Source organism: Microcaecilia unicolor, chromosome 10 (assembly GCF_901765095.1).
Source record: "Microcaecilia unicolor chromosome 10, aMicUni1.1, whole genome shotgun sequence".
Classification (NCBI taxonomy): Eukaryota; Metazoa; Chordata; class Amphibia; order Gymnophiona; family Siphonopidae; genus Microcaecilia; species Microcaecilia unicolor.
The window spans coordinates 33,417,605-33,444,813 of record NC_044040.1 but is presented as its reverse complement, the minus strand read 5'-3'; the positions used below and the strand labels follow the sequence as shown (position 1 = coordinate 33,444,813).

General features: G+C 43.0%; 1 protein-coding gene across 1 annotated transcript in view; it reads left to right on the top strand.

Moving 5' to 3' along the window:
* Positions 1 to 2,009: 2,009 nt before the first annotated feature.
* PTPRZ1 (protein tyrosine phosphatase receptor type Z1) overlaps positions 2,010 to 27,209 on the top strand; it is a 237,093-nt gene continuing 211,893 nt past the window's right edge. The window contains 1 exon segment of the mRNA XM_030217112.1: positions 2,010 to 2,364. Coding sequence (XP_030072972.1) covers positions 2,307 to 2,364 — 58 coding nt within the window. The 5' untranslated portion in view covers positions 2,010 to 2,306.

Sequence of the window (27,209 nt, the reverse complement as noted above, 5' to 3'; positions counted from 1 at the left end):
GATTTAACTTGGGATAGGTAGATACCCTACATGCCAAACGGTTAGTCGAGCCAGTATAGTCAGGAGTGTCTTTCTTAGTTGGTTGCCATTTTTTCTGGTTTGTAACCTTCCATATCTGAAAGGAAGCTTATCTCTGGCAGTCAGTGGAAACTCAGTTAATTACTGCTCTTTGAATACACTGTTGAATTTTGCTTTCCGTCACAACTGGTGGGCCACACCTGGGCCAATAAAGCTCCTGCAAGACCTGTTTGATGGAGGCCAGTATTGCAGAGCAAATTAAATCGATGATGCACACTCTGCTGACTGGAATCGCCTAGATGTAGAATAAGGCAGGTGTGGGCTGAACCGCATGGTTGTCAGAGACACCTCCAACATGCAACCTAGCTGGAGGCCATGAAGGCTTTGGCTCGGGTGCTCCCAGCAATTATTGATGTTTGTTAATAAAGCTGAGGCCTTGTTTTGCCCACAACCAGAGCTGGTTCCTTATTGTTATGTTTTGCTGGAGGTCATGTGTGTGTGGCGAGAGACATGCTGCCTGCTTATGTTACTTCTAATGAAGCACTCATTGCTTCTGCCGCATGTATGTAGAGACCTGAAAACAATCAACGAAACAACTATCTTTCGCAAATCCCTCAAGACATATTTCTTCAACAAAGCCTACAATGAAAACCCAGAACCTCACTAATCCACTTCTGAAAACCCACCGTCTACTATACCTAATAAATTCCTTCCTTCTTCCCTCTACTTTCTTCCCTTAATTAATCTCTGCACAACAATAATTGTACATTTGTCCTTTAGATTGTAAGCTCCTTTGAGCAGGGACTGTCCTTCTATGTTAAATTGTACAGCGCTGCGTAACCCTAGTAGCGCTTTAGAAATGTCAAGTAGTAGTAGTAGTAGTAGTAGTAGTACCTGACATCCAGGATTAACTGTGTTAACAAAACTAGGTAAGCCACTTTGAGCCTGCAAATAGGTGGGAAAATGTGGGATACAAATGCAATAAATAAAAATAAAAAAATTGGGGGGCAAGGAGGTTGGGGAAGTGGCACTCAGACTGAGGATGTTACATTTAGGTTTTGCATTCTTGTATATGAAAGGAAGCTGAAATTTTTGGTTACTGCAAACAGAGAAGGAACTGTATTTTTTGCTCTTTGAAAGTGTCCACTAGGCTCACCTGTGCTATCGGTACTGCTTTTGTAAGATCACCACTTTCGCATATTCTATTTTTTAAGTTCAAGTATTTTGGGGGCATATTATATTCTTATTTGAATGGTGCAGTGGGTTATATGCAAAAAGAGCAAAGCTCCAAAGTACAGTGTAGCACTTACAGTAGATACACAACTGTTAATGACCCAAACAGTGTTCCTTTTTTGTTTGTTTGTTTGTTTGTTTGTGTTCCATTTTCCTTCAGGTCTGTACTTTAACCCTTTGTAGTCGCTGATAATTTACCTGAATACAAGTGAGTAGGAGGGGAACTTTTACCTATCTAATTATTTTCTGTTACTAGAAGAGACCAGTTTTATGTTGTCGGTTGGGGTTGTGTCATCTTTTCTTTTAATTACTGCTGTTTGAGTTTAGAAGTTATAATCATACCTTTCTCTTTTTTTGTGTGTGTGCCATTTGAAAAACTCTTGCATATTTTCCAGTATCTTTTGCATGATCTTTTGCATAGAAGGGCTCCGGGCTCCCTCCCCCTCCGCTCCTGTCTCTGGAGTGTGTGTGGGGTGGGGGAGGCGGCTGGGTTAATTTGCAGATTGGCTCTTCTTTGCAATGCTCTGTATGTCCGCTCCAGGCTCACGATCTCCACCCTCCTGTTCCCTGCAGCTGCCCGGGCGGGGAGAGGCAGGAGCAAGAAGAAGCAGCAGCAGAGGAGGGCTTTTCTTCACACCGCCTTAGATTCAGGGCACTGACCGGTAAAAGCCATGTGGGCAGAGCCTAGCGCGCTGATGTGCAATGCTCTGCAATGTCCCTTCAGGCCAGGGCACCTGCCCCTTTTGCACACAAGTGGAAACTTCCCTGATGCACCCCAGTGCTCCTGCTGCTGCACATGCACATAGGTAGACACGCGCGAGCGTGCAGAGAGACTCGAGCCCGAGGCAGCCGGGCGCGCGCAGACTCCAGAGCGTGAGTGCGCGAAGAGCCCAGAGAAGTGGAAGACATGAAGCCTTGCCAGTGCTAGCCCTGTCACTGGATGCCCATGGACTACCGCACGGGTCTGTGCCCAAAACGATCAACCACAGTGGAAAGGGGGGCACGTTGAAAAAGAAGAGATCTGCTGCCGAGGAACAAAGAGCAAAGATTTAGAAATGTTAATTCCACTCTGCTTCCTTGCTTGCATTCAGCTCTTCTTTAGCTGTCAAGTGGGTAAGTGAAGTCACCACTTTCGCATAGATTAATCTCCAGGTAACAAAGAGCGCTGAATTTTGCACGTGCACGAGGGTTGCATATATATGTGCTCTGGGTTGAGGATTGACGTGCAATATCTGGGGATCAGCAACAATTCCCCCCTATGTTCACCGATGTTTGATGATAAGAAATGTCACTGATCACCTCTCTAAAGGGGGCGGCTGTGAGAAAGATGCCGTTGCAAGAGCCGAGAGCCCTGGTCCTCTGGCAGCCGGACTCGGCCATTGATTGCATCGAAACCCCCTCTTCGGTGCTGGCTGGCAGAGATCTTGCCTTCATGGGAGAAATCCGGAGCCAGAGAATGTTGCCTGCCTTGTCTTTTAGCTACATATGAGTTCCGGAAAAGGGCGAATCTACTGTGTAAATCAATACTAGGCGGCAGCGTTAATGTGAAGGAACTCGATTTCTCAAGCCTAGCCGTAAAATCAGTGTCATTTTGTCACACTGACGTCAAGAAGCCCATGTGTAGCCTCACATATGTTTCTTGGTCATTTGTACCCAGCGAGGTACTCAACCCAGAGGCACATTCTGAGAACATTTTTATTTATATATATAGAGAGAAAGAGCCAGCATCAAAGGCTGTATGTAGGGTCATTTTGGGGTGAGGGGAGTGGGGAAGTGGCACTGAGTGCCTCACATTTAGGCTTTGCATTTTTGTAAAGGGAGCTGAAATGGAAAACTTTTGCATGCTGCAAACAGAGAAGGAACTGTATATTTGTGCTTTGAAAGGGTCCAATAGGGCTCACTCATGCAGTTTGGTACTGCTTTCTTGCAAAACTGCAGCTAGGTTCATTTTTTGCTGCAAGAAGTTTGAGCATGTTACCCCTTTATTGAGGGATCCGCATTGGTTGCCAGTTAGGGCTAGAATTGATTTTAAGATGGTCTGCTTGGTTAATAAGATTTATTATGGTTGCTGTCCAAAAGATCATGCATCTTAGTGTCTTATCCATCACATCAGCCTCCTAGATATAACTAATCTTTGAATTTAAATCTTCAATCGTTTAATAAGATTCGGTATAAACACTTTTGTGATAGCTCCTTTAGTTGTTCAGCTGTTAAGTTATGGAATTTAAATCCAACTCAATTTTGAGGAATTGTAGATTATTTTCAGTTTAGAAAAGCTCTGAAAACTTTTTTTTTTATTTGATAAGTATCTTGAAATATGATTGCATTGAATTTTTATTGTAACCCACTATGACTCCTATTGGGAAATTTGCAGGATATAAAAGCTGGGAATGGAATGGATCACTACTTTTTAAGGGCATAAGGCTGGATTCTATAAACAGCGCTCAGATCTGGGTGCCAGAAAAGATCAGCGCTAGGCTTGATTCTATAAAGGGCATATGCCCTTTATAAAAAAAAACACTCTTAGCCCTGATTCATGCACCCTAACTTTGGGTGCCAGGCATACCCCTGCTGAAACGTGGTGTAAATGCTGGCACCCGAGTTGGGTGCACTGATCCATTTTTCTGTAACAACGCACGCAGTTTTTCAGAATGCCACTGACATGCATATGCCCCTCCCATGGAGACGCCCCTTTTGAGTTGTGCACTATGAGACTTGGGTGCCACAGGTGTTTTACCAGAATGCAAGTGAGTAGGAGGGGGACCTTTACTTATCTGATTATTTTCTGTAGCTAGAAGAGACCAGTTTTATGGGGTTTTTTTGTGAACAATTATGAAACACTGCATAAAATACATGCTATAATTTTAAAAAATCAGGGTGATCTAATGACGATTTGCACCGCAACCTTTTTCCACAATATGAAGAAAGAACGAGATGTTCTAATGGTGTGAGTTGCATTAAGATCTGATGACCCCCCCCCCCCAAAAAAAAACGTATTTATAAAAACAATTTATAATTCACTACTGTTGCAGATTCTGTAGTTGATTCTCCTGCCGCAATATTAATGTTTGGGACACTCTATATATTTAAGCGTTATAGACTAGCATACAGCCAGATGCATGCGCAAATCCTAATTGGTGCCAATTAATGTCAATAATTGGTTGTGAGCAGCCAATTATTGCTCTTTAGCAGCTCTTTAGGCAATTAAGTTGCAATCTTGAGATTGCGGCCAAATTTAGGTGCCCAAATCTGGGTTTTTACTTATTTAAGTTTGGTTTGAGGCCACGCTGTTTCACTGGTATTAGTAAGTTGGTGTTTCAGCTTATAGATTGACATGGTTGATATTATCCTGCTTGAAGACGCTGAGGTTGTTTGTTCTTTACTTTTGTGATTGTCGCTATTCTTATCAAATATTTATACCGATATCGCTGACTCCTGAGGCAGGTGCCTGAGCGCTAAAACGCAGCTCTGCGTCAAGTCTTGTTTTACACTTTGTGACAATAGAAACTTATTTTGTTCAATCCCTGTGTTGGAATAGAATTCATCCTCCCCTATCTTTTTTTTTTTTTTTTTGCTTTCTTATGCCCAAATCGGGGCGCCATATATAGAGTCCAGGGGGATATTTTCTTATTTTAGTCAGTAGATGGTGCAGTGGATTATATACAAAAAGAGCATAGCTCCGAAATACAGATGTAGCATATTAGGAGTCAGCTCTGTGGGTGCTTGAGCACCCCTAGTATTGAACAGAGTCCTTGATTTTATCCAGGGAGAGGTAATTTCCATTGGGTTTAGCACCCCCAATAGTTTTAAAAAGTTGGCTCCTATGGTAGCACTTAAGGTACCCAATTGATAATTACACAATAAAGTGTGAGTTAAAAAATAGTGGCTCTATCTATGGGCCAAAATATAACCATATTGGGTTTTAAAAAAATTTGTCTCATTTTCCTTTGGATCTGTGTTTTAACCCTTTGTAGTCACAGGTGTTTTACCAGAATGCAAGTGAGTAGGAGGGGGACCTTTACTTATCTGATTATTTTGTGTAGCTAGAAGAGACCAGTTTTATGTTGTTTTTTTTGAGTCAGTTTATGTCGTTGGATGGGGTTGTGTACTTTTTCCTTTTAATTACTGCTGTTTGGGTTTAGAAATTGTAACCATTGTGTGTCATTTGAAAAACTCCTGTATATTTCCAGTATCTTTTGCATGTTTGCAGTGTGGACTCCAGGCTCTGTGTCTGGAAGCAGGAAGGGAGGGGCTGGGTTAATTTGCAGACTGGCTCTTCTTTGCATGGTCTGTATTCTGAAATAGTGTGATGAAAAAATTAATACACAGTGATAAGTCTCTCATCTCCACAGGAGACAAACTTAAAAGACTTGAGATCATACCCATAAACCTTGGAGCTGGGACCTGTTCTCCACCAAGCCCCCACCCCCACCCCCACCCCATCTCCCCCCCCCCTCCCCTTCACCGTAATAACTCTCTTGAAACCATTGTTGGGAAAACTTAGGCCGCAGCTTACTTTATTAACAATTCAAATTAGTTAACTTGTACAACTTATCATCCCCCCTTCACCCAAGCTACGTGGGTCCGGCCATGCCATAAGCCTGGACCCTCCCCCCCATCCGCCGATCGCCCTGTCAGCAAATCGGCACTCTCGTCTAAGCCCCGCCCTCGCAGCAGGGGCCGACTCTGTGTGGACCTCCACACTTGTCTCCCGGGTCACCCGACCCGCCTTCCATGCTCCGGCTCAGCCCCCCCATGAGCCATGTCTTTTGTAGCTCGGGTTTTCGTTCTTTATTTTTGCCGCTGCGACATCACCTGCTCAACCTGAAAAACAAAAGACACACACATTCCTCTACAGCACATCCCCCTCCCCCCTGTCACCTGAGGGCGGGTGGGTGGAAAACAGCCTCCGCGGATCACCAGCACCCTGGTATCTGACGTCTCACTCCTCCCTTTATGTCCTCGCCCAGACCCGCCCCCTTCCACCTTCCCAGCCAATCAGCAGCCTGCCCTGCCCCAAAACCCGAGTGCATTCTTTGTCTTAGCCAATCCGAGTTGGCTGCTCTCCTGCATGACCCCTCTCCCTCCCAGCATGCCCATCGCTGGCTCGAACGGGCCCAGCCCACGTTTAACTGGGCCCTTCGAGACCAGCTCTCGGGCCTCTCATTAGAAGAGGGTTTTGCTGCTGTCATGGAGACATAGCCCCTCCCCAGCCAGGATCAAAATATCCCCATCTCCCAAATTAATCCCAATATCTTTTCAGTTTGAGAACAAATTTCACAGGTTGAATATCTCCACTTAACTCCATATTTGGCCACTTAACTGGGTATTTTGCCAAACTTAAGTCTGAGCAAAATATCTCTTTAGTTCTATTTGAGAATTATATTTTAATGTTTAAAGAATGGAGTCTTACAAAATAGTAGAAATTATGTGCCTAAACCCTTGTGAATGATATTTTATAAGCTTACATACATCTCTGCTTCCTTCATTATTAACATTAACATTCTGTTATTATCAATGGCTACCATATTAAAGGACATTTTTCCAAAGAGAGAATTGGAGAAAACCTTTATTGAGAAGAGTTATTTTGGTTTTTAAAATGCATTCTCAATTTGTAAGGTTACCACATGGCTCCAGGTCATCAGGGATAGGCTAATCCAATCCTGGTTTAGCACAATTACATGCATAGCCTTGTAGTTTTCATTTTTGTTTGGAAATCAATAGGACCATTTGTGAATAGGGATGTACCAAGAGAAAACATTTTACATTCATTTGGCTTTTCCTCCCTGATTTTCAGGTGGTTTTTCAGTTTCTTTCATACACTTGTATATACATTTAAAAAAGTGCTTTAGAACTTTTTAATACGTACACAATTGTACGTGTTAATTCGTAGTATAATGCACATTAAAGGGGCCCCTTTTACCAAAGAATGGAAGGCTACCGCTGGCTAGACATGCGGAAAATTGGCCCTACCGTCAGGCTCGCTCAGGAGCCCGGCAGTAATTCCGGTTTTCCTGTGTACCATTTCTGGCGCTAGAAAATACATTTGTATTTTCTAGCACCGGGGAGAGGGGGGGGGGAGATATGTGTGTCTGGTGGTAATTGGGCAGCAATATGCCCTGCCCGATTACCACTGGGTTACTGCTGGAGCCCTTACCACCTGCTAGATAGGCTCCAGCAGTAAATGGCTGCACGCAGTTTTTTAATTACTACATGGCCTTTAAAGAAAGAGGCCATTTTATTGGCGGTGGTAATAGGAGGTAGGTGGGATAGGGGGTAATGTTCTATTGTGAATTTAAAACTTGTGAAAGGATAGAAAACAGAGAGTAGGGTTAAATGGTCAGTATTCTCAACGGAGAAGGGTTGATAGTGGGGTTCCGCAGGGGTCTGTGCTGGGACCGCTGCTTTTTAACTCATTTATAAATGATCTAGATATGTGAATAACTAGTGAGGTAATTACATTTGTCAATAACACAAAGAGGGGCATAATGGAAAGGGACGCCCAAGTTTTGTTGAGGACGTCCTCACAAAACGTCCCGATGGAGGGGCGGGAAAACCCGTATTATCAAAACAAGATGGACGTCCATCTTTCAATTTCGATAATACGGTCAGGGACGCCCAAATCCTGAAATTTGATCGTCCTTAGAGATGGTCGTCCCTAGACTTGGTCGTTTCTGATTTTCGGCGATGATGGAAACCAAGGACGTCCATCTCCGAAACGACCAAATGCAATTTTGCTTGCACTAAAAGTTTTAAGGTGCCCCAACAAATCGAATGTGCACTAATGAATGCACGTCCTCATCTGCTGAACCTATTGATTTTGGGATATATATTAAATAATAATAAAGTTCTGCTAAGATATTAGTTGTAGTACTAGTGCTAAAACAAACACACCACAAGTTTTTATTTTGATTCTCATATAGCAATAAGTAACTTTGGGCCTCTTTTACTAAACTACGCTAGCAATTCCTGTGCGGCAAAATGAATGGGCTGCGGCACATTTGCTGCAGCAGGAATCACTAGCGCAGTTTAGTAAAAGAGGCCCTTTGGCAGCTGGCTCCATTTGTTCAAAGAAGGTTGACTCAGTCCTGATTTTACTGCATTGCATGCAGGGACATGTAGTTCTGATTTCCTTATTATATTCCCTTGCGGTACTGTTAGCGAGTGTGGGCCTGGAGCCTAGGTAAGACAGATCACACAGCAGTTGCAGGTAAAGGCCAATAATATTTATTGAAGGTGTTGGGCAAGGGGCTCCGTTTAATTCACAGGGAGGAAGAAGGCAAACTCAAAGCAAAATTCTTGAATGTGACAATGCATAATTCTTGTCTCTTGGCCCAACAGCACACTGCTTATCTCTGGCCTAGCTCTCCAGTTACCAGTGCAGTCGCTATCAAGTACTTTGGTCAAAATACAAAGTCTGCAAGGTTCCAAGTTGGACTTGGCCTACCTGCCTATAGTTGTTGTAGTTTACACATAGGTGGTGGAGTCATATGCCATGGGGTGTCACTGCTTCATAAGTACATAAGTAATACCATACTGGGAAAAGACCAAAGGTCCATCGAGCCCAGCATCCTGTCCCCGACAGCAGCCAATCCAGGTCAAGGGCACCTGGCAGCTTCCCAAACGTACATACATTCTATACATGTTATTCCCAAAATTGTGAATTTTTCCCAAGTCCATTTAGTAGCGGTCTATGTACTTGTCCTTTAGGAAACTGTCCAACCCCTTTTTAAACTCTGCCAAGCTAACCGCCTTCCCTTCGTTCTCCGGCAACGAATTCCAGAGTTTAATTACGCGTTGGGTAAAGAAGATTTTCTCTTATTTGTTTTAAATTTACTACACTGTAGTTTCATCGCATGCCCCCTAGTCCTAGTATTTTTGGAAAGCGTGAACAGACGCTTCACATCCACCTGTTCCACTCCACTCATTATTTTATATACCTCTATCATGTCTCCCCTCAGCCGTCTCTTCTCCAAGCTGAAAAGCCCTAGCCTCCTTAGTCTTTCTTCATAGGGAAGTCGTCCCATCCCCGCTATTATTTTCATCGCCCTTCACTGCACCTTTTCCAGTTGTACTATATCTTTCTTGAGATGCGGCGACCAGAATTGAACATAATACTCAAGGTGTGGTCACACCATGGAGCGATACAACAGCATTATAACATCCTCACACCTGTTTTCCATACCTTTCCTAATAATACCCAACATTCTATTCGCTTTCCTAGCCGTAGCAGCACACTGAGCAGAAGGTTTCAGTGTATTATCGACGACACCCAGATCTCTTTCTTGGTCTGTAACTCCTAACGTGGAACCTTGAATGACATAGCTATAATTTGGGTTCTTTTTTCCCACATGCATCATCTTGCACTTGTTCACATTAAACGTCATCTTCCTTCTGGGCTACTCTAATCCAACTCTGGCCCTGCTTTTTATACTTCCTGTCAGCTCTCCTCCAGGGTTGCCAGGTGGAAAAATTTTTCCCCACCCAAACCAGCCCACAACCAGCCCAAAACCCGCCCAAAGTCAAACCCCGCCTCTAACACCCCCACCCCCGCCGTCATCAACCCCGCCCCCCGCCGTCATCGGCCCCGCCCAGAACGTTACTAACCCCGCCCAGAACGTCACTAACCCTGCCCAAAACACCACTGGCCCCGCCCTCCGCGGCCCGGAAAACCACAAAAAAAACCGCCGAAAGACCCCAAAACAAGCCCAAAAAACCGCAACCCGCTGCGGGCAAAAATTTCCCGTGGCGGGTTGCGGAAAACCGCCCAATTGGGCGGGAAAACCACCCACCTGGCAACACTGCTCTCCTCCTGGTTCCAATGCCTCCTGTGTCACTTCCTCTTTGGGCGGGACTATGGGGCTTAAGGTGGTTCTGACTCTGTGAGGGAGTATTCTTAAGGGGAAGGGGCAGCATCCTATAGACTCTTTAAGAAAACAAAATCACAGATCCATGCATGCAGTGAGGTAAATTCAAGGCTGAACCAAGCTGTTCTGGAGTCTGTAGTGAGTTTGTAATACTATGAAGGGAGTTATAGAGCTGACACAAATGCCTGCCAGGCTGGATACATTCTTTAGCTTTGTTTCATGGCTTATTTTTCCTAGAGGTAATTTATTGGTCGGTGTACTGCAGTGTTCTATTGTCACGTTTACTACATCGTGGTGACAATCAATCTTTTTAAGAATGAAGGCTTTGAATCATCATTCTTTACTGAAAAATCCTCGAAGAGTGTGTTCCATTTTGGGTTATTGTTCAATTAGCATGCCCCTTTTGTTCAAACTTGTCCAATAAGATAGGAATGTCAGTCACACCTCCTATAACTCCCAGTCCTGAATTCACTTCATCCTAGTTGTAAAGCCCTCTGTTATTGGCACAGTTGTCATGCTGTACTACTGGTAAATAAACCCAATAGGAATATTTGTTTTCAATGCATTCCTCAAAACATTCATCCTACGGATGTTATGAAAAAGTAGATAGGACTCAGAGTAGACTTAAATTTTCAGCTGTCCACCTTCAGGTCCACCAACACTTTGAGTCCATTTCTGTTTCTTTTTTTATTTTATTTATTTATCATTTTACTTAATTACATTCATATTTATCACATAAATGTAAGGAAATACAGAAATTAATATAAAAAGGAAAACATTTTCTTTCAACAATATATATTTACATAATTGTCCACAATTGGAAGATCCAAGATCAGGAAAACAATCTTAAAGAAAATAAGAAAAACTCAAAATGGTTAATCTTACACTTCACATTTTCTGAGGGAGGAAGGTTAATCGGTTATTGCAGCCGGTACAGTGGTAACTGAAGGAAGTTGCTGCAGAGGATTCTTCATCTGTTTCCACAAACTCTATAATTTCTTAGGTTCAAACTAATAAGTAATAAGGAAATAAAACACTTACAAGGGAATCGCGCTAGGAAGGTCCCACCTAGGGCAATGATTCCTGGCTTAAAAGCCAAGACTTCACACCTCCCAGTCTGCGATTCCCTTGATGTGTCAGGAAATAGATGCATCTTTGAACCCAAAAAACTATCAACCATGTATAGGAAATACAATTTCAAAACATTGTTCCTATCTAAATCAAAGACCAAAGTCACTAATAATATAACTCTATCTATAACTTCTGAATTTTCCAAAATGTCGGTTAAACTTACATCTCTTTTCTCTGATAAGGAAGATTTATAAAGGAAATATAATTTTAGTCACCAAAAGGTGGTTATCAGAAGGTATTAGCAAAGTATCAGAGAAATATTTCTTCAAGAATTCAGTAGCTGATATATAGGATATTATAGGTAAATTTATCATTCTCAAGTTTTTTTCCCTTAATTGGTTCTCCAGAAATTCCAATTTTTACAAGAAAGATAACTATTCTTCATTACCAAATTGTCTGATTTTCATAGAGAAGCCATTTCCGTAATCAAAGTCTCTATTTTTATATCTTGGACTTCCACTTTGTTAGATAGGTATTAATATAAATTCTTTAACTCACATAGTAAAAAATTTTAAACATCTGAAGAAGAGAGTTATTCACATTCTGCTGCAGTTCCTATAATACGTCCATTATGACATTATTGGCTTCACCAAGTCCAATTTCTCCACAGAAACCGCTCCAGATATCTTTGGGGGGGAAGAGCTCACTCTCCAATCCCCCAGTTGGTTTATTATCCGAGTCGATGCTGCGCCAGGACCTCCTCGGGTCACGTGAAAATCCTAACCCACTTCCATTTCTGTTTCTGACTAAGCACACCGCTTGTTCTCTGGTCATATATTATTGTCATATGATTGACCTCTGGTATCACTATTGATTATTATTATTATTATTAGCATTTGTATAGCGCTACCAGACGTACGCAGTGCTGAACATTTGACACAGAGAGACAGTCCCTGCTCAATAGAGCTTACAATCTAAAAAATACAGACAGACAAGACAATTAAGGGCGAGGGAAGTACTGGGTGAGAAAGGAACAAGGGGAGGGCAATTGAGTAGTGGCTAGGAGCCAAAAGCAGCGGTGAAAAGGTGGGTTTTCAGCATAGATTTGAAAACAGGTAGAGATGGAGCTAGACGTACAGGCTCAGGAAGTCTATTCCTGACACTGGCACAACTCTTTTGGAAATGGGACATTGTCCTTACAACATGGGAAACTTTTCATGCTTCAAGCAAGAAGCTGAATTTCTGAGGACACCTTCACACCCTTGTCTTTCCTACAGATTGTTACCTTCCTCATAAACCCAAGCCGGACATTTACTTAACTATCCAAATAGACAGTCAAAGGTTCATTTTTTGAGAATGTTAGTATCAGCTACATAAAGGGGCCCTTTTACTAAAGTTCATTAGGCAATTAATGAACAACTTACCATAGGTGAACTGCTACCACACAAGCACAACAATTATTACTGCATTGGTTTAGCAGTTAGCAGGCACAAATTCATGTGTTAACAGCATTTTGTATTCGGGGTGGGGGGGGGGGAGTGGCTAGGTGTAGAATGGGTATTTATTTATTTATGCATTTGTATTCCACATTTTCCCACCTATTGGTAGGTTCAATGTGGCTCACAAGATTCTGGAGTAAATTGGTTACAGTTGTAAAGAACAGGTTACAATTTATATTGACCAATGAGATTAGCAGATGTCATGATTATGATAGGTTTTATGTGTTTATATTTGTTTCAGGTAAGCACGTCTGGTGTTTGGGATGGATTGGGTGATGGAGGCTTATTTCAGTTGCTATGGAGAGCAAACTACACATTTGTTCAGTTAGCTTGGGTTCACTTAGAGCTTCCTAAATAGGAGACACTAAAGGCACAGATGATCAAAAGTAAATGCGGGTGGTAGAGACCGCTAGCGCCGGACTAGCACCTGCATTTACACAGCGCCCACGATCATTTTGTAGGTGGTGCTGAAAGAGGAAGGAGTGCTGCTCCCTCCTCCTACAACAAGGTATGAGGGGGTGGGGAGGAACTGCTAGACCACCAAAGTGGGTGGGGTGGGTTTGGCAGCACTCCTGGGCCACCAGGGATTTTGTTTTGGGTATGGGGTTAGGGGGGGGGCTGGAGATCTGCTGGACCTCTAGCCCCCCCTTTCGCTGTCCTGGGGGAGGGGTGTGGGGACACTAGGCCACCAGGATCTTGCTTTTCCAAGGGGAGCAGCTCCTGTGTTTGACAGGTCTGGGCTTTTGACAGCCTGTACCTGTCAAACAAGTGTGAGAGGATTGTCAACACTATTAACATGCTTAAATAATATTTCAATTGGATATTCAGCCATTCATTTTTAGGTCAGTTTCCATTAAGGAAAAACAAACACAATACACTTTGGTAGTCACGTCATGTCCCTTCCCTCTTAACCCAAAGGATTCTCTCAGCCAGGTAATACAAAATATTTGTTTCCTTGATACCCAAAAAGTCCCTGTCTGTTTTCCGCAATGTTTCAGAAGGCATTGATAAAACATGTGTTCACAATGTCACGGTTTAAGCTTTTTCCTAAAATGACAAGTAATAGAGCTCTAGTTTAACTTGCACTAGACTAAAATTCCAAAGGGTAAGGAAACGCTCTAAAAAATACACAAATTAAATGGCAAAAGTGATTGATGAAGTGGGTCATCTATAGACCCACCCAGTGACTCGAAGGCAGTGCTCTTTTGGGCCATATGGGAAATCTGGTTTCATTTTCCAAGCCTGGCATCTGTTGCTGATCTCACCAGGGCTATGGAAAGCCACACTCACAGATCCCATGAAGACAGAGCATCAGTTATTGGAGAACGGCAAGAACTACTATAATGGATAGAATCATAGTGCATGTGTTCTAAGTTCTGGAAAGAGCCTGGTTCATGGTTACTGCCTGAGGATTGTTGCTGTAATTTATTTATTTGTTACATTTGTACCCCACATTTTCCCACCTATATGAAGGCTCAATGTGGCTTACATAGTACCGTCAAAGGCATTCGCCAAGTCAGTTCATTACAAATACAATACAAATACAAATGATTGAGCTAGGTGGAAGAAGGAATAAAATGTGAAAAAAAAATCCTGTAACATTCTCCCCTTTCAACAGGAAGTGATATCTTGAGTTTCTCCTAACACTAACCCCAACCAGGGAGGTGTGATAGAAACTCAAATAAGCATCTCCTCTTCTCTTTTAAGAAGAAATAACTACATAACATTCCTTCCTTCTCAAGAGGAGATGCTAAGAAACCTAAACACTTCCACAAGAAAAAAAAAATCCATAGGAACATTCTCTTTCAAGCTGTTTCTTTCCCTTTCAAAGTCAATCTGCAATGCTCCCCTTTTACTCAGGGTGAATAGACATAAGACATCTGTTATTTTGTCCAACATTCTCCCTCTGAAGCCTTCCCTGGTAACAGGTCACAGCTCTGTTACTCTCCTTGCGCCTCCTGGCACTACATGTAGAGAATACCACTTGACAAACAGGGTTCACAGGATATGCAAATCAACCACTCAGAAGGCACATCCTCTCTCACGGGCTATATTTTAATTACTCTGAGGGGTATTCTTGTACCAAATACTTTAACAAGCACTCTTGAACTGAGCCCTCCACTGGGGAGCGTGTGGGTCAGTTATACAATACTCGGTTAGCCAGCTTCCCAGGATATGCAAATTAACCATTCTAAATGCAAATCCACTCCAATTAGCTTCTGCTAACTCTTCTTTCAACAAACAGTTCATTACACTCTCTTCAACTGAGCCCTCCACTGGGAGATGAGGTTCTCAGATAAAAAAAACAGCCACCACCCCTTGGACAGGACTTTACTTCAGCTCAACTTTACAATCCTGTCCTCCATCCCCGGCTGTTGATATTAGAGTCTTATTTCAAGGCTCACAGTGTTCCCTCCACACTATGGTCCAATCAAAGTTCCTTATCCTTCCCATTATTCTGGACTTTGGGTAAGTACCTTGTCTTTCTTTAGGGATCCTCCTTTGGGGTCCAAGCCCCGGGGTTTCCAGCCCATCTTTATGGATCCTTTCCTTTAGTGTCCAGTCATCAGTCACTTGGCATCCTTCATTCTTCTTGGAGGGCTCCTTCTCCTTTCCTCTTTGGAAAAGGCATTTTTAAATAGCTGCTTCCTACCAACCCCACCCTTCCTGGGCTCGTCCTACATTCTAGAAAAGGTACAGAATCTTATCCAATGGGCTTGCCTTCTGAAGGGAACTATTCCCACCTTCTGCCACAAGCCCTCCCCGTTAAAACAGGATAAGGGTAACCTCTGCCCCTCCCCCTCCAAAGCTATCTGTGTCAGGGTTATCGTTGAGGCAGGCCTCCCCTTAGTGGCCTTTACAAAATAACACAAGGGCCTCCACCATTAGAATGTCCTCTAATGGTCACTACCTATCTAAGCAGACTTCTTCTGAGCGCCCTCTATTGGCTCCCTTCAGGTCATTACAGCCGTCTTCCACCCTAAGAGCTCCCTCTGGTGGTTAGGTCCTGTTGAGGCATGTCCTACATTTATCACAATACCCAAGGAGTTGTGAACAACAAGCTGTAGCCGCAGTAGAGGTTAGTTTAGATTAAATTGGCAATCAGAGGAGCAAATAGATATTCTCAATCCCTTATGTTGACTCACTTCTCAACATCCCATTGAATTGGAAATAATTTAGCAAAGCAAAAAACAAACAAAAAAAAACTATAAAGATTTCTCTTTCCCCATATCATTAGGAATTTATTTAGCATGTAAGTTTTCTAGAAAGTAGTCCACACTTGGTAGTATTAATAACTATCAAGTATGTATTTAATCCTATGGGGTTTCTAGGACTTGAAAACATATCTGAATTAACCATTGAAAGTGAGATTGTCTGTCCATCTGTCTGAGGGGTGGGGGGGGGGGGGGGAAATGTAAATCTGAAAACTTTACAGAACGGGATCAGATTTGGTATGAGGAGACACTGGGGGAATGACCAAGTTAAAAAATGAGTCAGATCAGACCAAAGAAATCAAGCTCCCAAACAATGGCCAGTGTATTTCTGTGGGAAAGGCAGTTCGAGCTGGAGCAGCAGAGCAACATTGATAATCTGAAATATAGACTTAGCGAATTGCTCCTTTCAGATGGCCCTACCCTTCCCTTCCCTCCGCTCTCAGTAAGAGATACACAGAACCACACACACTCACAGTCACAGATATGGATCTGGGCAGGGCATGTATCAAGGAGGTTTGATTGACAGGAGATGGTGTCACGTGACAAGGCTGAAGCCGATTACACCCAAGGAGGTTTGATTGCTTCCCTGTGCAACTGCTGCCATATTGGTATACTCAAAATACATTACTCATTATGGCGGCAATCTCCGCCTACTGGGTTCAGACAAGATAATGGGCCAAATATGTTCCCGCCATCTTCTGTCAATTTAACCTCCTTGGCATGGACCTGAGGGAGGGGAATGGGTGGCTGGGGGCATGCCTGTCACTTAGGTGCGCAGGTTTTAAAATGCTAGTAACTATTTGCCTAACTTCCTACGGTTAGGTACAAGCATTTACACCAGCCATTGAGCTGGCATAGATACTCATTCCAAGTTAGGAGCATAACTTAGGACTTATACTAGAGTTCTAGACTGCCAATTATGCATTTCACTGCCATGACTTTACTTTACTATGACACTTGTATCCCACATTTGGCCTCTTGAGTTCAATGTGGCTTACAATTATTGTTAAAAATATCAGAAGAAAATAGCTAATACAACTTCAGTGTGGACCTATAGATAATGTCAAAAACATAAAAAGGTAGCTAATACACCTCAGAATCTGCAAGAAATTCACCTTCCAATAATTTAACAAAAAGAGAGAATTGTACTTGACGAGGGTAACCTACTTAATCAAATATTCATTAAACACAAACTTTATAAACCAAAAAATTTTTTAGTTGCTTACAAAACAAAATATAGTTTTCTGGGATCCTAATTTCCATAGGTAATAAATTCCACCATTTGGTAGATTGATAGGAAAACCAAGCAGAGTATATTGACTTGTATACTGTCTTCCTGCAAGCCGGATAGTGTAAAATCATGAATTCTCTTGACTGTAACACTGAACTTTTTTGGGGGGGAGGGGCAGGGGTGTAGATTGATTAATTTCTTCATGTAGCTCGGGGCCATACCATGTAAAATAAGAACAGAGTTTAAATATGGAGCCAGTGCCGTTTCATAAGCAATTTGTGGTTAGCGCATGCCATCCCAGCACCTAACTTTAGGTGATTGAGAGAGAATTAGCCCCTTAGAGCCAGATTCTATACATGGCACCTAAAAAATCCAAATGGAATTAAGCATAGTCTATATGATGTAGGCGCAGTGTATAGAATACACTTAGTTGATACCATAGTGCCTAAACCTATGCGCGTCCATTTACGCCAATAAAAACCTGGTGTAAATCCATGCGCTTTGATTTAGGCGCAATTACCCGTATTCAGTAATTGTGTGCAGAAATTTTGGAATGCTCACGAAATGCCCATAAACACACCCCTTTTAAGCTACATGTGTTTATTTTGAACTGTGCACTTTTTTAAAAATCCAGACTGCCCCAATTTGACTGCCCCTATCGGACCGACCGTTCACTTGTCTATTAGATTGTAAGCTCTTTGAGCAGGGACTGTCTCTCTTTGTTAAATTGTACAGCGCTGCGTAACCCTAGAAGCACTCTAGAAATGTTAAGTAGTAGTAGCAGTAGTAGTAATTTAGGCGCAGTTCTTTATAGAATACGCTTAGCGATTTCCGCGCATAAATTGCAATTATTGCCAATTAGTGTGCTGTTAAAAATGCTGATTACCTTACTACAACAGTTAAGTTACGTGCGTATCTCCGTGCGGAATCTAGGCGCCATATATAGAATCTGGGGGCCAGTGCCAGGGCAGTCCAGGGGTGGAGCAGAGTCAGTGCTTTTTTTGTGCCGGTACGCAACGGTACGGCGTACCGGCACCTTTTTCTCCTCCTCCCCTCCCCTCCCATTATTTCCAGCGATTCTCCGCCTCTCTCCTGCCCTCCCATCGACGTGCAGCGATTTTTCGGTCCCTCCCCTGCCCTCACCTCTCCCATATCCAGCGATTCTTCGTCCCCCAGCGTCCTCCTTCACTGCCTGCCAGCCAGCGTCGGAGTCAGAAGCGAACGGTGCAGGCAGCGATTGGCTGGCAGCGTCGTAGCTTCCCTCTGCAAGTCCCGCCTATGCGTAAACAGGAAGTTGTAGGCGGGACTTGCAGAGGGAAGCTACGATGCTGCCAGCCAATCGCTGCCTGCACCGTTCACTTCTGCATCCGATGCTGGCTGGCAGGCAGTGAAGGAGGACGCTGGGGGACGAAGAATCGCTGGATATGGGAGAAGTGAGGGCAGGGGAGGGACGGAAAAATCGCACGTCGATGGGAGGGCAGGGGAGAGGCAGAGAATCGCTGGAAATAATAGGAGGGAAGGGCAGGGGAAAGAGAATTGCTGGACATGGGATGAGAGGGAAGGGCAAGGGAGAGAGAATTGCTGGACATGGGATGGGATGGGAGGGAAGGGCAAGGGAGAGAGAATTGCTGGACATGGGATGGGAGGGAAGGGCAGGGGAGAGAGAATTGCTGGACATGGGATGGGATGGGATGGGAGGGAAGGGCAAGGGAGAGAGAATTGCTGGACATGGGAAGGGCAGGGGAGAGAGAATTGCTGGACATGGGAGGGAAGGGCAGGGGAGAGAGAATTGCTGGACATGGGAAGGGCAGGGGAGAGAGAATTGCTGGACATGGGATGGGAGGGAAGGGCAGAGGAGAGAGAATTGATGGGAGGGAAGGGCAAGAGAGAGAGAGAATTGCTGGACATGGGATGGGAGGGAAGGGCAGGGGAGAGAGAATTGCTGGACATGGGAAGGGCAGGGGAGAGAGAATTGCTGGACATGGGATGGGAGGGAAGGGCAAGGGAGAGAGAATTGCTGGACATGGGAGGGAAGGGCAGGGGAGAGAGAATTGCTGGACATGGGAAGGGCAGGGAAGAGAGAATTGCTGGACATGGGAGGGAAGGGCAAGGGAGAGAGAATTGCTGGACATGGGATGGGAGGGAAGGGCAGGGGAGAGAGAATTGCTGGACATGGGATGGGAGGGCAGGGAAGAGAGAATTGCTGGACATGGAGGGGAGAGAGGAGAATCGCTGGATGGGGAGGGGAGGACAGGGAAGAGAGAATTGCTGGACATGGATGAGAGGGGAGAGAGGAGAAATGCTAGAAATGGATGGAGAGGAGAGCAGGAGATAGAGGAGAATTGCTGGACATGGATGGATGGAGGAGTTGGCTAGGAGAGAGGAGAAATGCTGACTTGGATGGAGGAGAGGGGAGAGAGAATTATTGCTTTATATGGATACAGAGGAGGGAAGAGAGATGAGAAATGCTGGACATGGATAGAGGGGAGGAGAGAGGAGAAGTGCTGGACATGAATGGAGGGGAGGAAAGAAAAAAGAAGATGCACATGGATGGAGCTGAGGGAAAGGGAAGAGGAGAAAAACTGCACATGGATGGAGAAAATAGGCAAAAGCTGGATCCATGTTATACCTCCTCCAGTCAATTCCATGGAGGAGGACCCAGCTTTTACTTATGGATGCAGGGCAACAAAAGAAGAAGAAAGGAAGAAAGTAAAGAAATAAATGGAAAGGAAGCCCTGGAAATGGAGTTAAGAGAACAGATAGGAGCACAATCAGAGACTGGGACTAATATGGATAGAAAAACAAAGTCACCAGACAACAAAGGTAGAAAAAATCATTTTATTTTCATTTTAGTGTTTGGAATTTGTCTTATTTTGCACTGGGTATACTGGAGCTGTAACAGCTTACAGAAATTATTTATAATGAAAAGAAATCACATTATTTTTTCTCCTATACTAGTTTTATATTTTCAATGATGTCTGTTTATATGCGCCATGGCTGGTATAAGGGGTGTGACTAATGTGGGTGTGGCTATAATAGGGGCGGTGCCATGTGTGGTGACCCCGCCCACAATGAGTACCGGCACCTTTTTTTCTACAAAAAAAGCACTGAGCAGAGTTATTCAGACACCACTAATATCAGTGCCAGTACCCACATAAATAGTAGTCCTGACCTGCTTGGATAGCAATCTGGGTTCCGGCACTGCATATTAGTGGTACCTGGATTACTTCTGGATATGTTCTGGTGTTGAATACCTGGGTCTATATCTGCCCACGGCTGCCAGCGTTTAAAAAAAACTCTGGCTGCGGTAGGCTGAATGTTGACAGGGTTGATTTTAACCGTGTTCACTATAATAAAATGTATCTGAAGTCCCTGATTCATTTTTTCTGTGTGTCTTGACAAAACTGTAGTTTCTGTGGAGGAGGGGGTTATCTCTTATCCATGTCTGTATAGCATTGCATCTGTCTTAGAGCAGTGTTTCCCAAGTCAGTCCTGGAGTACCCCCTTGTCAGTCAAGTTTTCAGGACATCCACAGTGGTAGTGCATGCAAATCAATTTCACGCATACTCATTATGGATATCATGAAAACCTGACTTATAGCGTTGCATATGTCTTAGAGCAGTATTTCCCAAGCTAGTCCTGGAGTACCCCCTTGTCAGTCAAGTTTTCAGGATATCCACAATAAATATACATGAAAGAGATTTGTATATAATGGAGGCAGTGTATGCAAATCAATTTCATGCATATTCATTGTGGATATCCTGAAAACCTGACTGGCAAGGGGATACTCCAGGACCGACTTGGGAAATACTGTCTTAGAGTACTATAGAAATGATAAGTAGTAATAGTTGCCGTCTTATCAATGACTAGTACATTCCAGTACATAGCAAACTGCTCTTTTGAACAAATGAAATATGAACTGCAGAAAAGGAAAGCTTTAATACAAAAATCATTTTGTGATTATATTTAAATAACTAAGTAGTCGCTTTCCATCCGCATGTCTGACTTTTATTAAAAGCGCCATGGCACTGTGCTTGATTTCCCATTGCACTCCGTGTTTTTTTCTCTTTGTAAATTAGGTTACATTAGCCCTTGCAGCTCTTCATGAAATCAACCCATGCTGCTGAAAATAACCATCATCCAGTTAAACCATAGTCATCAAACAAATGCTATATGGAACAGGAGGCCATGTAGCGTAATCTTTCAAAATAAATTTAAGATTCAATCGTGAAATATGGCAAAACTTTCAGGAGCTGACAGCATAGTGCATTTCCCTTGGAAAACTTGTTATCTTTAGGTGAACCGGCTATCTATTACACAAATAGTAAATCCTTCTTTGAGATCACCAGAGATGAGAAACCTCCCCCCCCCAAATTGTGGTGAAAAGTGGCAAAATCTAGGCTCTGTGCCTTAGTGGGAATGGCTGTTTTTTTGTTAGTTAGTTTGTTAGTTTTTTTTAAATCTCTTAACATTTTTCATTATAGAATTTCATTAAGGGGTGGGATTGACTCGGTGGCTCAAGTACTTGGGTTTGATTCATAGTCATCGTGCAATGATGACACCTAATGATTTGATTTAGAGCCCATGATTTCAGGATTCTGGAAAGAGCCTTGGAGCCTGGCCCCAAATTTTAGCAAGGTAGTAGTGTTTAATTTTTTTCCCTGACATGTAACAAATAGCACTCACATATATGACACACTGTGTACATGATCGACATGATGTTACATGTAATCATATACTTTGCATTCATAAAAACCCTGCCCCAATAATGGGAGGTGAGCAGAGCTATGATATTTTCCCATACAACTTCCCATACAAAAAAAATTGGATTTAATTCTTATCCTTTCAGTAGTATCTCAATGTGATTACATTTAGGTACGCTTGGTTCAGATTCTGCTGTCATCTCAGTAATACCACCATAAATTCCTTCCAATACCAGGCACAATGTGAAATAACAAACGAAACAATGAAGGGGCAGCAACCCAATGAACAAGATGATAAATACAATATAAAAAATGTAAATACGTTATTTATTCTTACAAACAAAACCTAAACATTAAATAGTATCAATTAACAAATCAATCTAAAAACCTAATGTGATCATGTTTTAGCATTCTTCTGGCATCAGAGAGACATACATTTTGTTTCTCCCATTTCATTGTCTCTGTTTTTGTCACACCCCTCTTGTTGGATTTACGCCCTCAGCTTAAACCCCCTGTCCATGCCTATCCTCTCATACCTGATCTGAGTCCTTGATTTCCTCTCCCCATCCAGGGCCTCTTTCTTCTTCCACTCTACTACTACTACTACTACTACTATTTAGCATTTCTATAGCGCTACAAGGCATACGCAGCGCTGCACAAACATAGAAGAAAGACAGTCCCTGCTCAAAGAGCTTACAATCTAATAGACAAAAAATAAATAAAGTAAGCAAATCAAATCAATTAATGTGAACGGGAAGGAAGAGAGGAGGGTAGGTGGAGGCGAGTTGTTACAAGTGGTTACAAGTCAAAAGCAATGTTAAAGAGGTGGGCTTTCAGTCTAGATTTAAAGGTGGCCAAGGATGGGGCAAGACGTAGGGGCTCAGGAAGTTTATTCCAGGTGTAGGGTGCAGCGAGACAGAAGGCGCGAAGTCTGGAGTTGGCAGTAGTGGAGAAGGGAACAGATAAGAAGGATTTATCCATGGAGCGGAGTGCACGGGAAGGGGTGTAGGGAAGGACGAGTGTGGAGAGATACTGGGGAGCAGCAGAGTGAATACATTTATAGGTTAGTAGAAGAAGTTTGAACAGGATGCGAAAATGGATAGGGAGCCAGTGAAGGGTCTTGAGGAGAGGGGTTGTATGAGTAAAGCGACCCTGGCGGAAGATGAGACGGGCAGCAGAGTTTTGAACCGACTGGAGAGGGGAGAGGTGACTAAGTGGGAGGCCAGCAAGAAGCAGATTGCAGTAGTCTAAACGAGAGGTGACAAGGGTGTGGATGAGGGTTTTGGTAGAGTGCTCGGAAAGAAAGGGGTGGATTTTACGGATGTTGTAAAGAAAGAAACGATAGGTCTTGGCAATCTGCTGGATATGAGCAGAGAAGGAGAGAGAAGAGTCAAAGATGACCCCAAGGTTTCGAGCTGAGGAGACAGGGAGAATGAGAGAGCAACATCAACATCACAGTCCTCCACTCTCACCTCCAAGTTCTCATTTGCACACTCAGTCCCAGAGTTATCACTAATTAATATTCCCCCTAGTCTAGTCTAAATCCCTGTGTGATAGCATAGGTATGGTAGCTGCACTAAGCACCTACAGAAACAGTGAGGCAAAAGGATAAAAGTAAACCAAAATCTCTTTATTGCTGTAACCAAATATGTCAAAGCTTGTTATTGGGAATCCCAATACACAAAAGGGGCAAAATATATATTAAGATCGCTGAAGGGAAAATGTTGTAACGAGTGAAAACTAAACCCACAGTAGAACACTCTTTATCTTATATGTTCAAAACATATATGTCAGTCCTTTAAACAAATATTTTCAGTGTGCTCAGACGACCAAAGAGACCTTCATGGATCTAATACTGCAGCTAGATTCCTATTCGGCAAATCAAAATATGAAAGTGCTAAACCCCTACGAGAAAAGCTACATTGGCTCCAACTCAAAGAACGCATCACGTTCAAAATATGTACCCTAGTTCACAAAATCATCCACGGAGACGCCCCAGCCTACATGTCAGACCTGATAGACCTACCATGCAGGAATGCCACAAAATGATCCCGCATATTCCTTAACCTTCACTTCCCCAACTGTAAAGGTCTAAAATACAAACTAACGCATGCGTCAACCTTTTCCTACCTGAGCACACAATTCTGGAACGCGCTGCCGCGCAACTTAAAAACGCTCTATGAACTAACCAACGTCCGCAAACTACTGAAGACCCATCTCTTTAACAAGGCATACCACAAAGACCAACAAATATGAACTCCAATACAAATATCCAGAACTGCCTTACAATATTTGCTTGTTAAACTACTAGTATGTTCTATCATTATCATGTTACCCAAGATCCTTCTATTATGCTAAATGTATATCTTCTTATATGCTTCCACTATTCCTGATGTACTGTATTGTAAGCCACATTGAGCCTGCAAAGAGGTGGGAAAATGTGGGATACAAATGCAATAAATAAATAAATAAAAATCCTAAGTAGAGCCTCTGGAATCAGTCATTGCACAGAAGTGTCAACAAAAGTGCAAAGTAACTTAGGGGTCCTTTTACTAAGGCATGCTAACTGATAAGACATCAGTGTGCTTGTTTTCTGATTACGAAATGTAATCTTTTTATAATTTTTCTATTTTATTCAAAATAAACAAGTGCACTTATCTTTGAAGCAAGTCCCGGTTCCTGGACTTGTTATTGTACAGGCTGGCTATCTTGCAATTAAAATCTCTTGTGGATCAGTGAAAAGTCTTCTCCAGGGTTGGCATCTGGCTAGGCTCAAATTCGTTATGCAGCTGCTCAAAAACTGCCTTACATAGTCCAAGGCCTAACTCTGGTGCTAATTAGTGCAATTAAAGCCAATTATAGCTAACAGTGGGCTGTTAATGCTAATTAACAGCCAGTTATTGAATTAAATCACATGTGCAACTGACCTTATTCTATAACTAGTACACTCAAATTTGCATAGTAGTCGGAAATTTGAGCATGCAAGTTTATAGAATTAAGAGGATAGTGTTCTGCCATCTGAGGGCTGAACATGATCATAGACTCTCCTCTGTCATAAATATCATTTTCCATTCTGCATTTGTACCATTGTGATGGGTACACAGAATTTACTTCATGTATGTTCCATAATAGTGATTCCTTGTGAAACTTACCCTGCACATGCACAAACATTCATGCACACACACTCACTTGTATGTATACATATGCATGAGTGTATAATATGTCTTCATGGTTGTACAATAGTTACAACAGTTTTGCCAGGCATTAAAGACCTACTTGTTCTCTGTGGAAAAATGATAGGGGAGGGAGACATTTTGGGAGGCGGGAAGGTCAGTGGCCTGTTGGGTATGCGTCATATGTATTTTTATGAATGTCATATGGTGACCCAGTTCAAGGACTTTCCAATGAACTGTGACGGAGGGTAGTTAGTGGGGTCCCGCAGGGGTCTGTGCTGGGTCCGTTGCTTTTTAATGTATTTATAAATGACCTAGAGATGGGAATAACTAGTGAGGTAATTAAATTCGCCGATGACACAAAATTATTCAGGGTCGTCAAGTCGCAGGAGGAATGTGAACGATTACAGGAGGACCTTGCGAGACTGGGAGAATGGGCGTGCAAGTGGCAGATGAAGTTCAATGTTGACAAGTGCAAAGTGATGCATGTGGGTAAGAGGAACCCGAATTATAGCTACGTCTTGCAAGGTTCCGCGTTAGGAGTTACGGATCAAGAAAGGGATCTGGGTGTCGTCGTCGATGATACGCTGAAACCTTCTGCTCAGTGTGCTGCTGCGGCTAGGAAAGCGAATAGAATGTTGGGTGTTATTAGGAAGGGTATGGAGTCCAGGTGTGCGGATGTTATAATGCCGTTGTATCGCTCCATGATGCGACCGCACCTGGAGTATTGTGTTCAGTACTGGTCTCCGTATCTCAAAAAAAGATATAGTAGAATTGGAAAAGGTACAGCGAAGGGCGACGAAAATGATAGTGGGGATGGGACGACTTTCCTATGAAGAGAGGCTGAGAAGGCTAGGGCTTTTCAGCTTGGAGAAGAGACGGCTGAGGGGAGATATGATAGAAGTGTATAAAATAATGAGTGGAATGGATCGGGTGGATGTGAAGCGACTGTTCACGCTATCCAAAAATACTAGGACTAGAGGGCATGAGTTGAAGCTACAGTGTGGTAAATTTAAAACGAATCGGAGAAAATTTTTCTTCACCCGTGTAATTAGACTCTGGAATTCGTTGCCGGAGAACGTGGTACGGGCGGTTAGCTTGACGGAGTTTAAAAAGGGGTTAGATAGATTCCTAAAGGACAAGTCCATAGACCGCTATTAAATGGACTTGGAAAAATTCCGCATTTTTAGGTATAACTTGTCTGGAATGTTTTTACGTTTGGGGAGCGTGCCAGGTGCCCTTGACCTGGATTGGCCACTGTCGGTGACAGGATGCTGGGCTAGATGGACCTTTGGTCTTTCCCAGTATGGCACTACTTATGTACTTATGTACTATGTACAGATAACTAAAGAAAGCACTAAGAGCCTTCAAAATCAGGACAAAGGTTCTTTAATCACATAACTTGGACAACAATCTTCCAAAGATGACCTGACACGAGCCATGTTTCGGCGCACAGCGCCTGCGTCAGGGGTCATAGAAGTTGTAATATCTAAAAATGCAGTAACGAGACTTGCTCACTTGCACAGAAGTATTAGAGAGAAAAGTTGTCCCTTGATGCTTTAGTCAGTGAGTCAGAAAACGCGTTACTGCATTTTTAGACATTACAACTTCAACGACCCCTGACGCAGGCGCTGTGCGCCAAAACATGGCCCGTGTCGGGTCATCTTTGGAAGATTGTTGTCCAGGTTATGTGATTAAAGAAACGTTGTCCTGATTTTGAAGGCTCTTAGTGCTTTCTTTGGCTATTTGGACTTTGTTCTGTACTTTGAACCCTCTCTGTGCTGTGCTGTTGAAATCAGATAAGAAATGTGGGCAAGAATGTTGGAATGAGAGCGAGAAACATGGATCTTTATCCAGCGATTGTGCCTTTTCATGAATGGGTCTGTCATAGGAATCAGGAAGATGCACTAGTCTCATCTATATGTCTTCCCTAAGCATGAATAATAGTGGAATGAAGCCTTATTATCAGTTCCACCTGGGTCCTTGTCCTCATTATCATCACTTCTCTTTTCCTTGACAGCTTCCTAAAAAGTTGCTGCGTATTTTTGAAACTGTTTTCCAATTTGTTGAGTGCATTTTGTGTGTTCCAACATTTTCTATTTCAGATTGCAATGTGCCAAAGACTGGGCTCTTTCCCCATGGATTAGTAGGTAATAAATGCATGCAAAAATAAATTAAATACATAAATAAACAAGACAG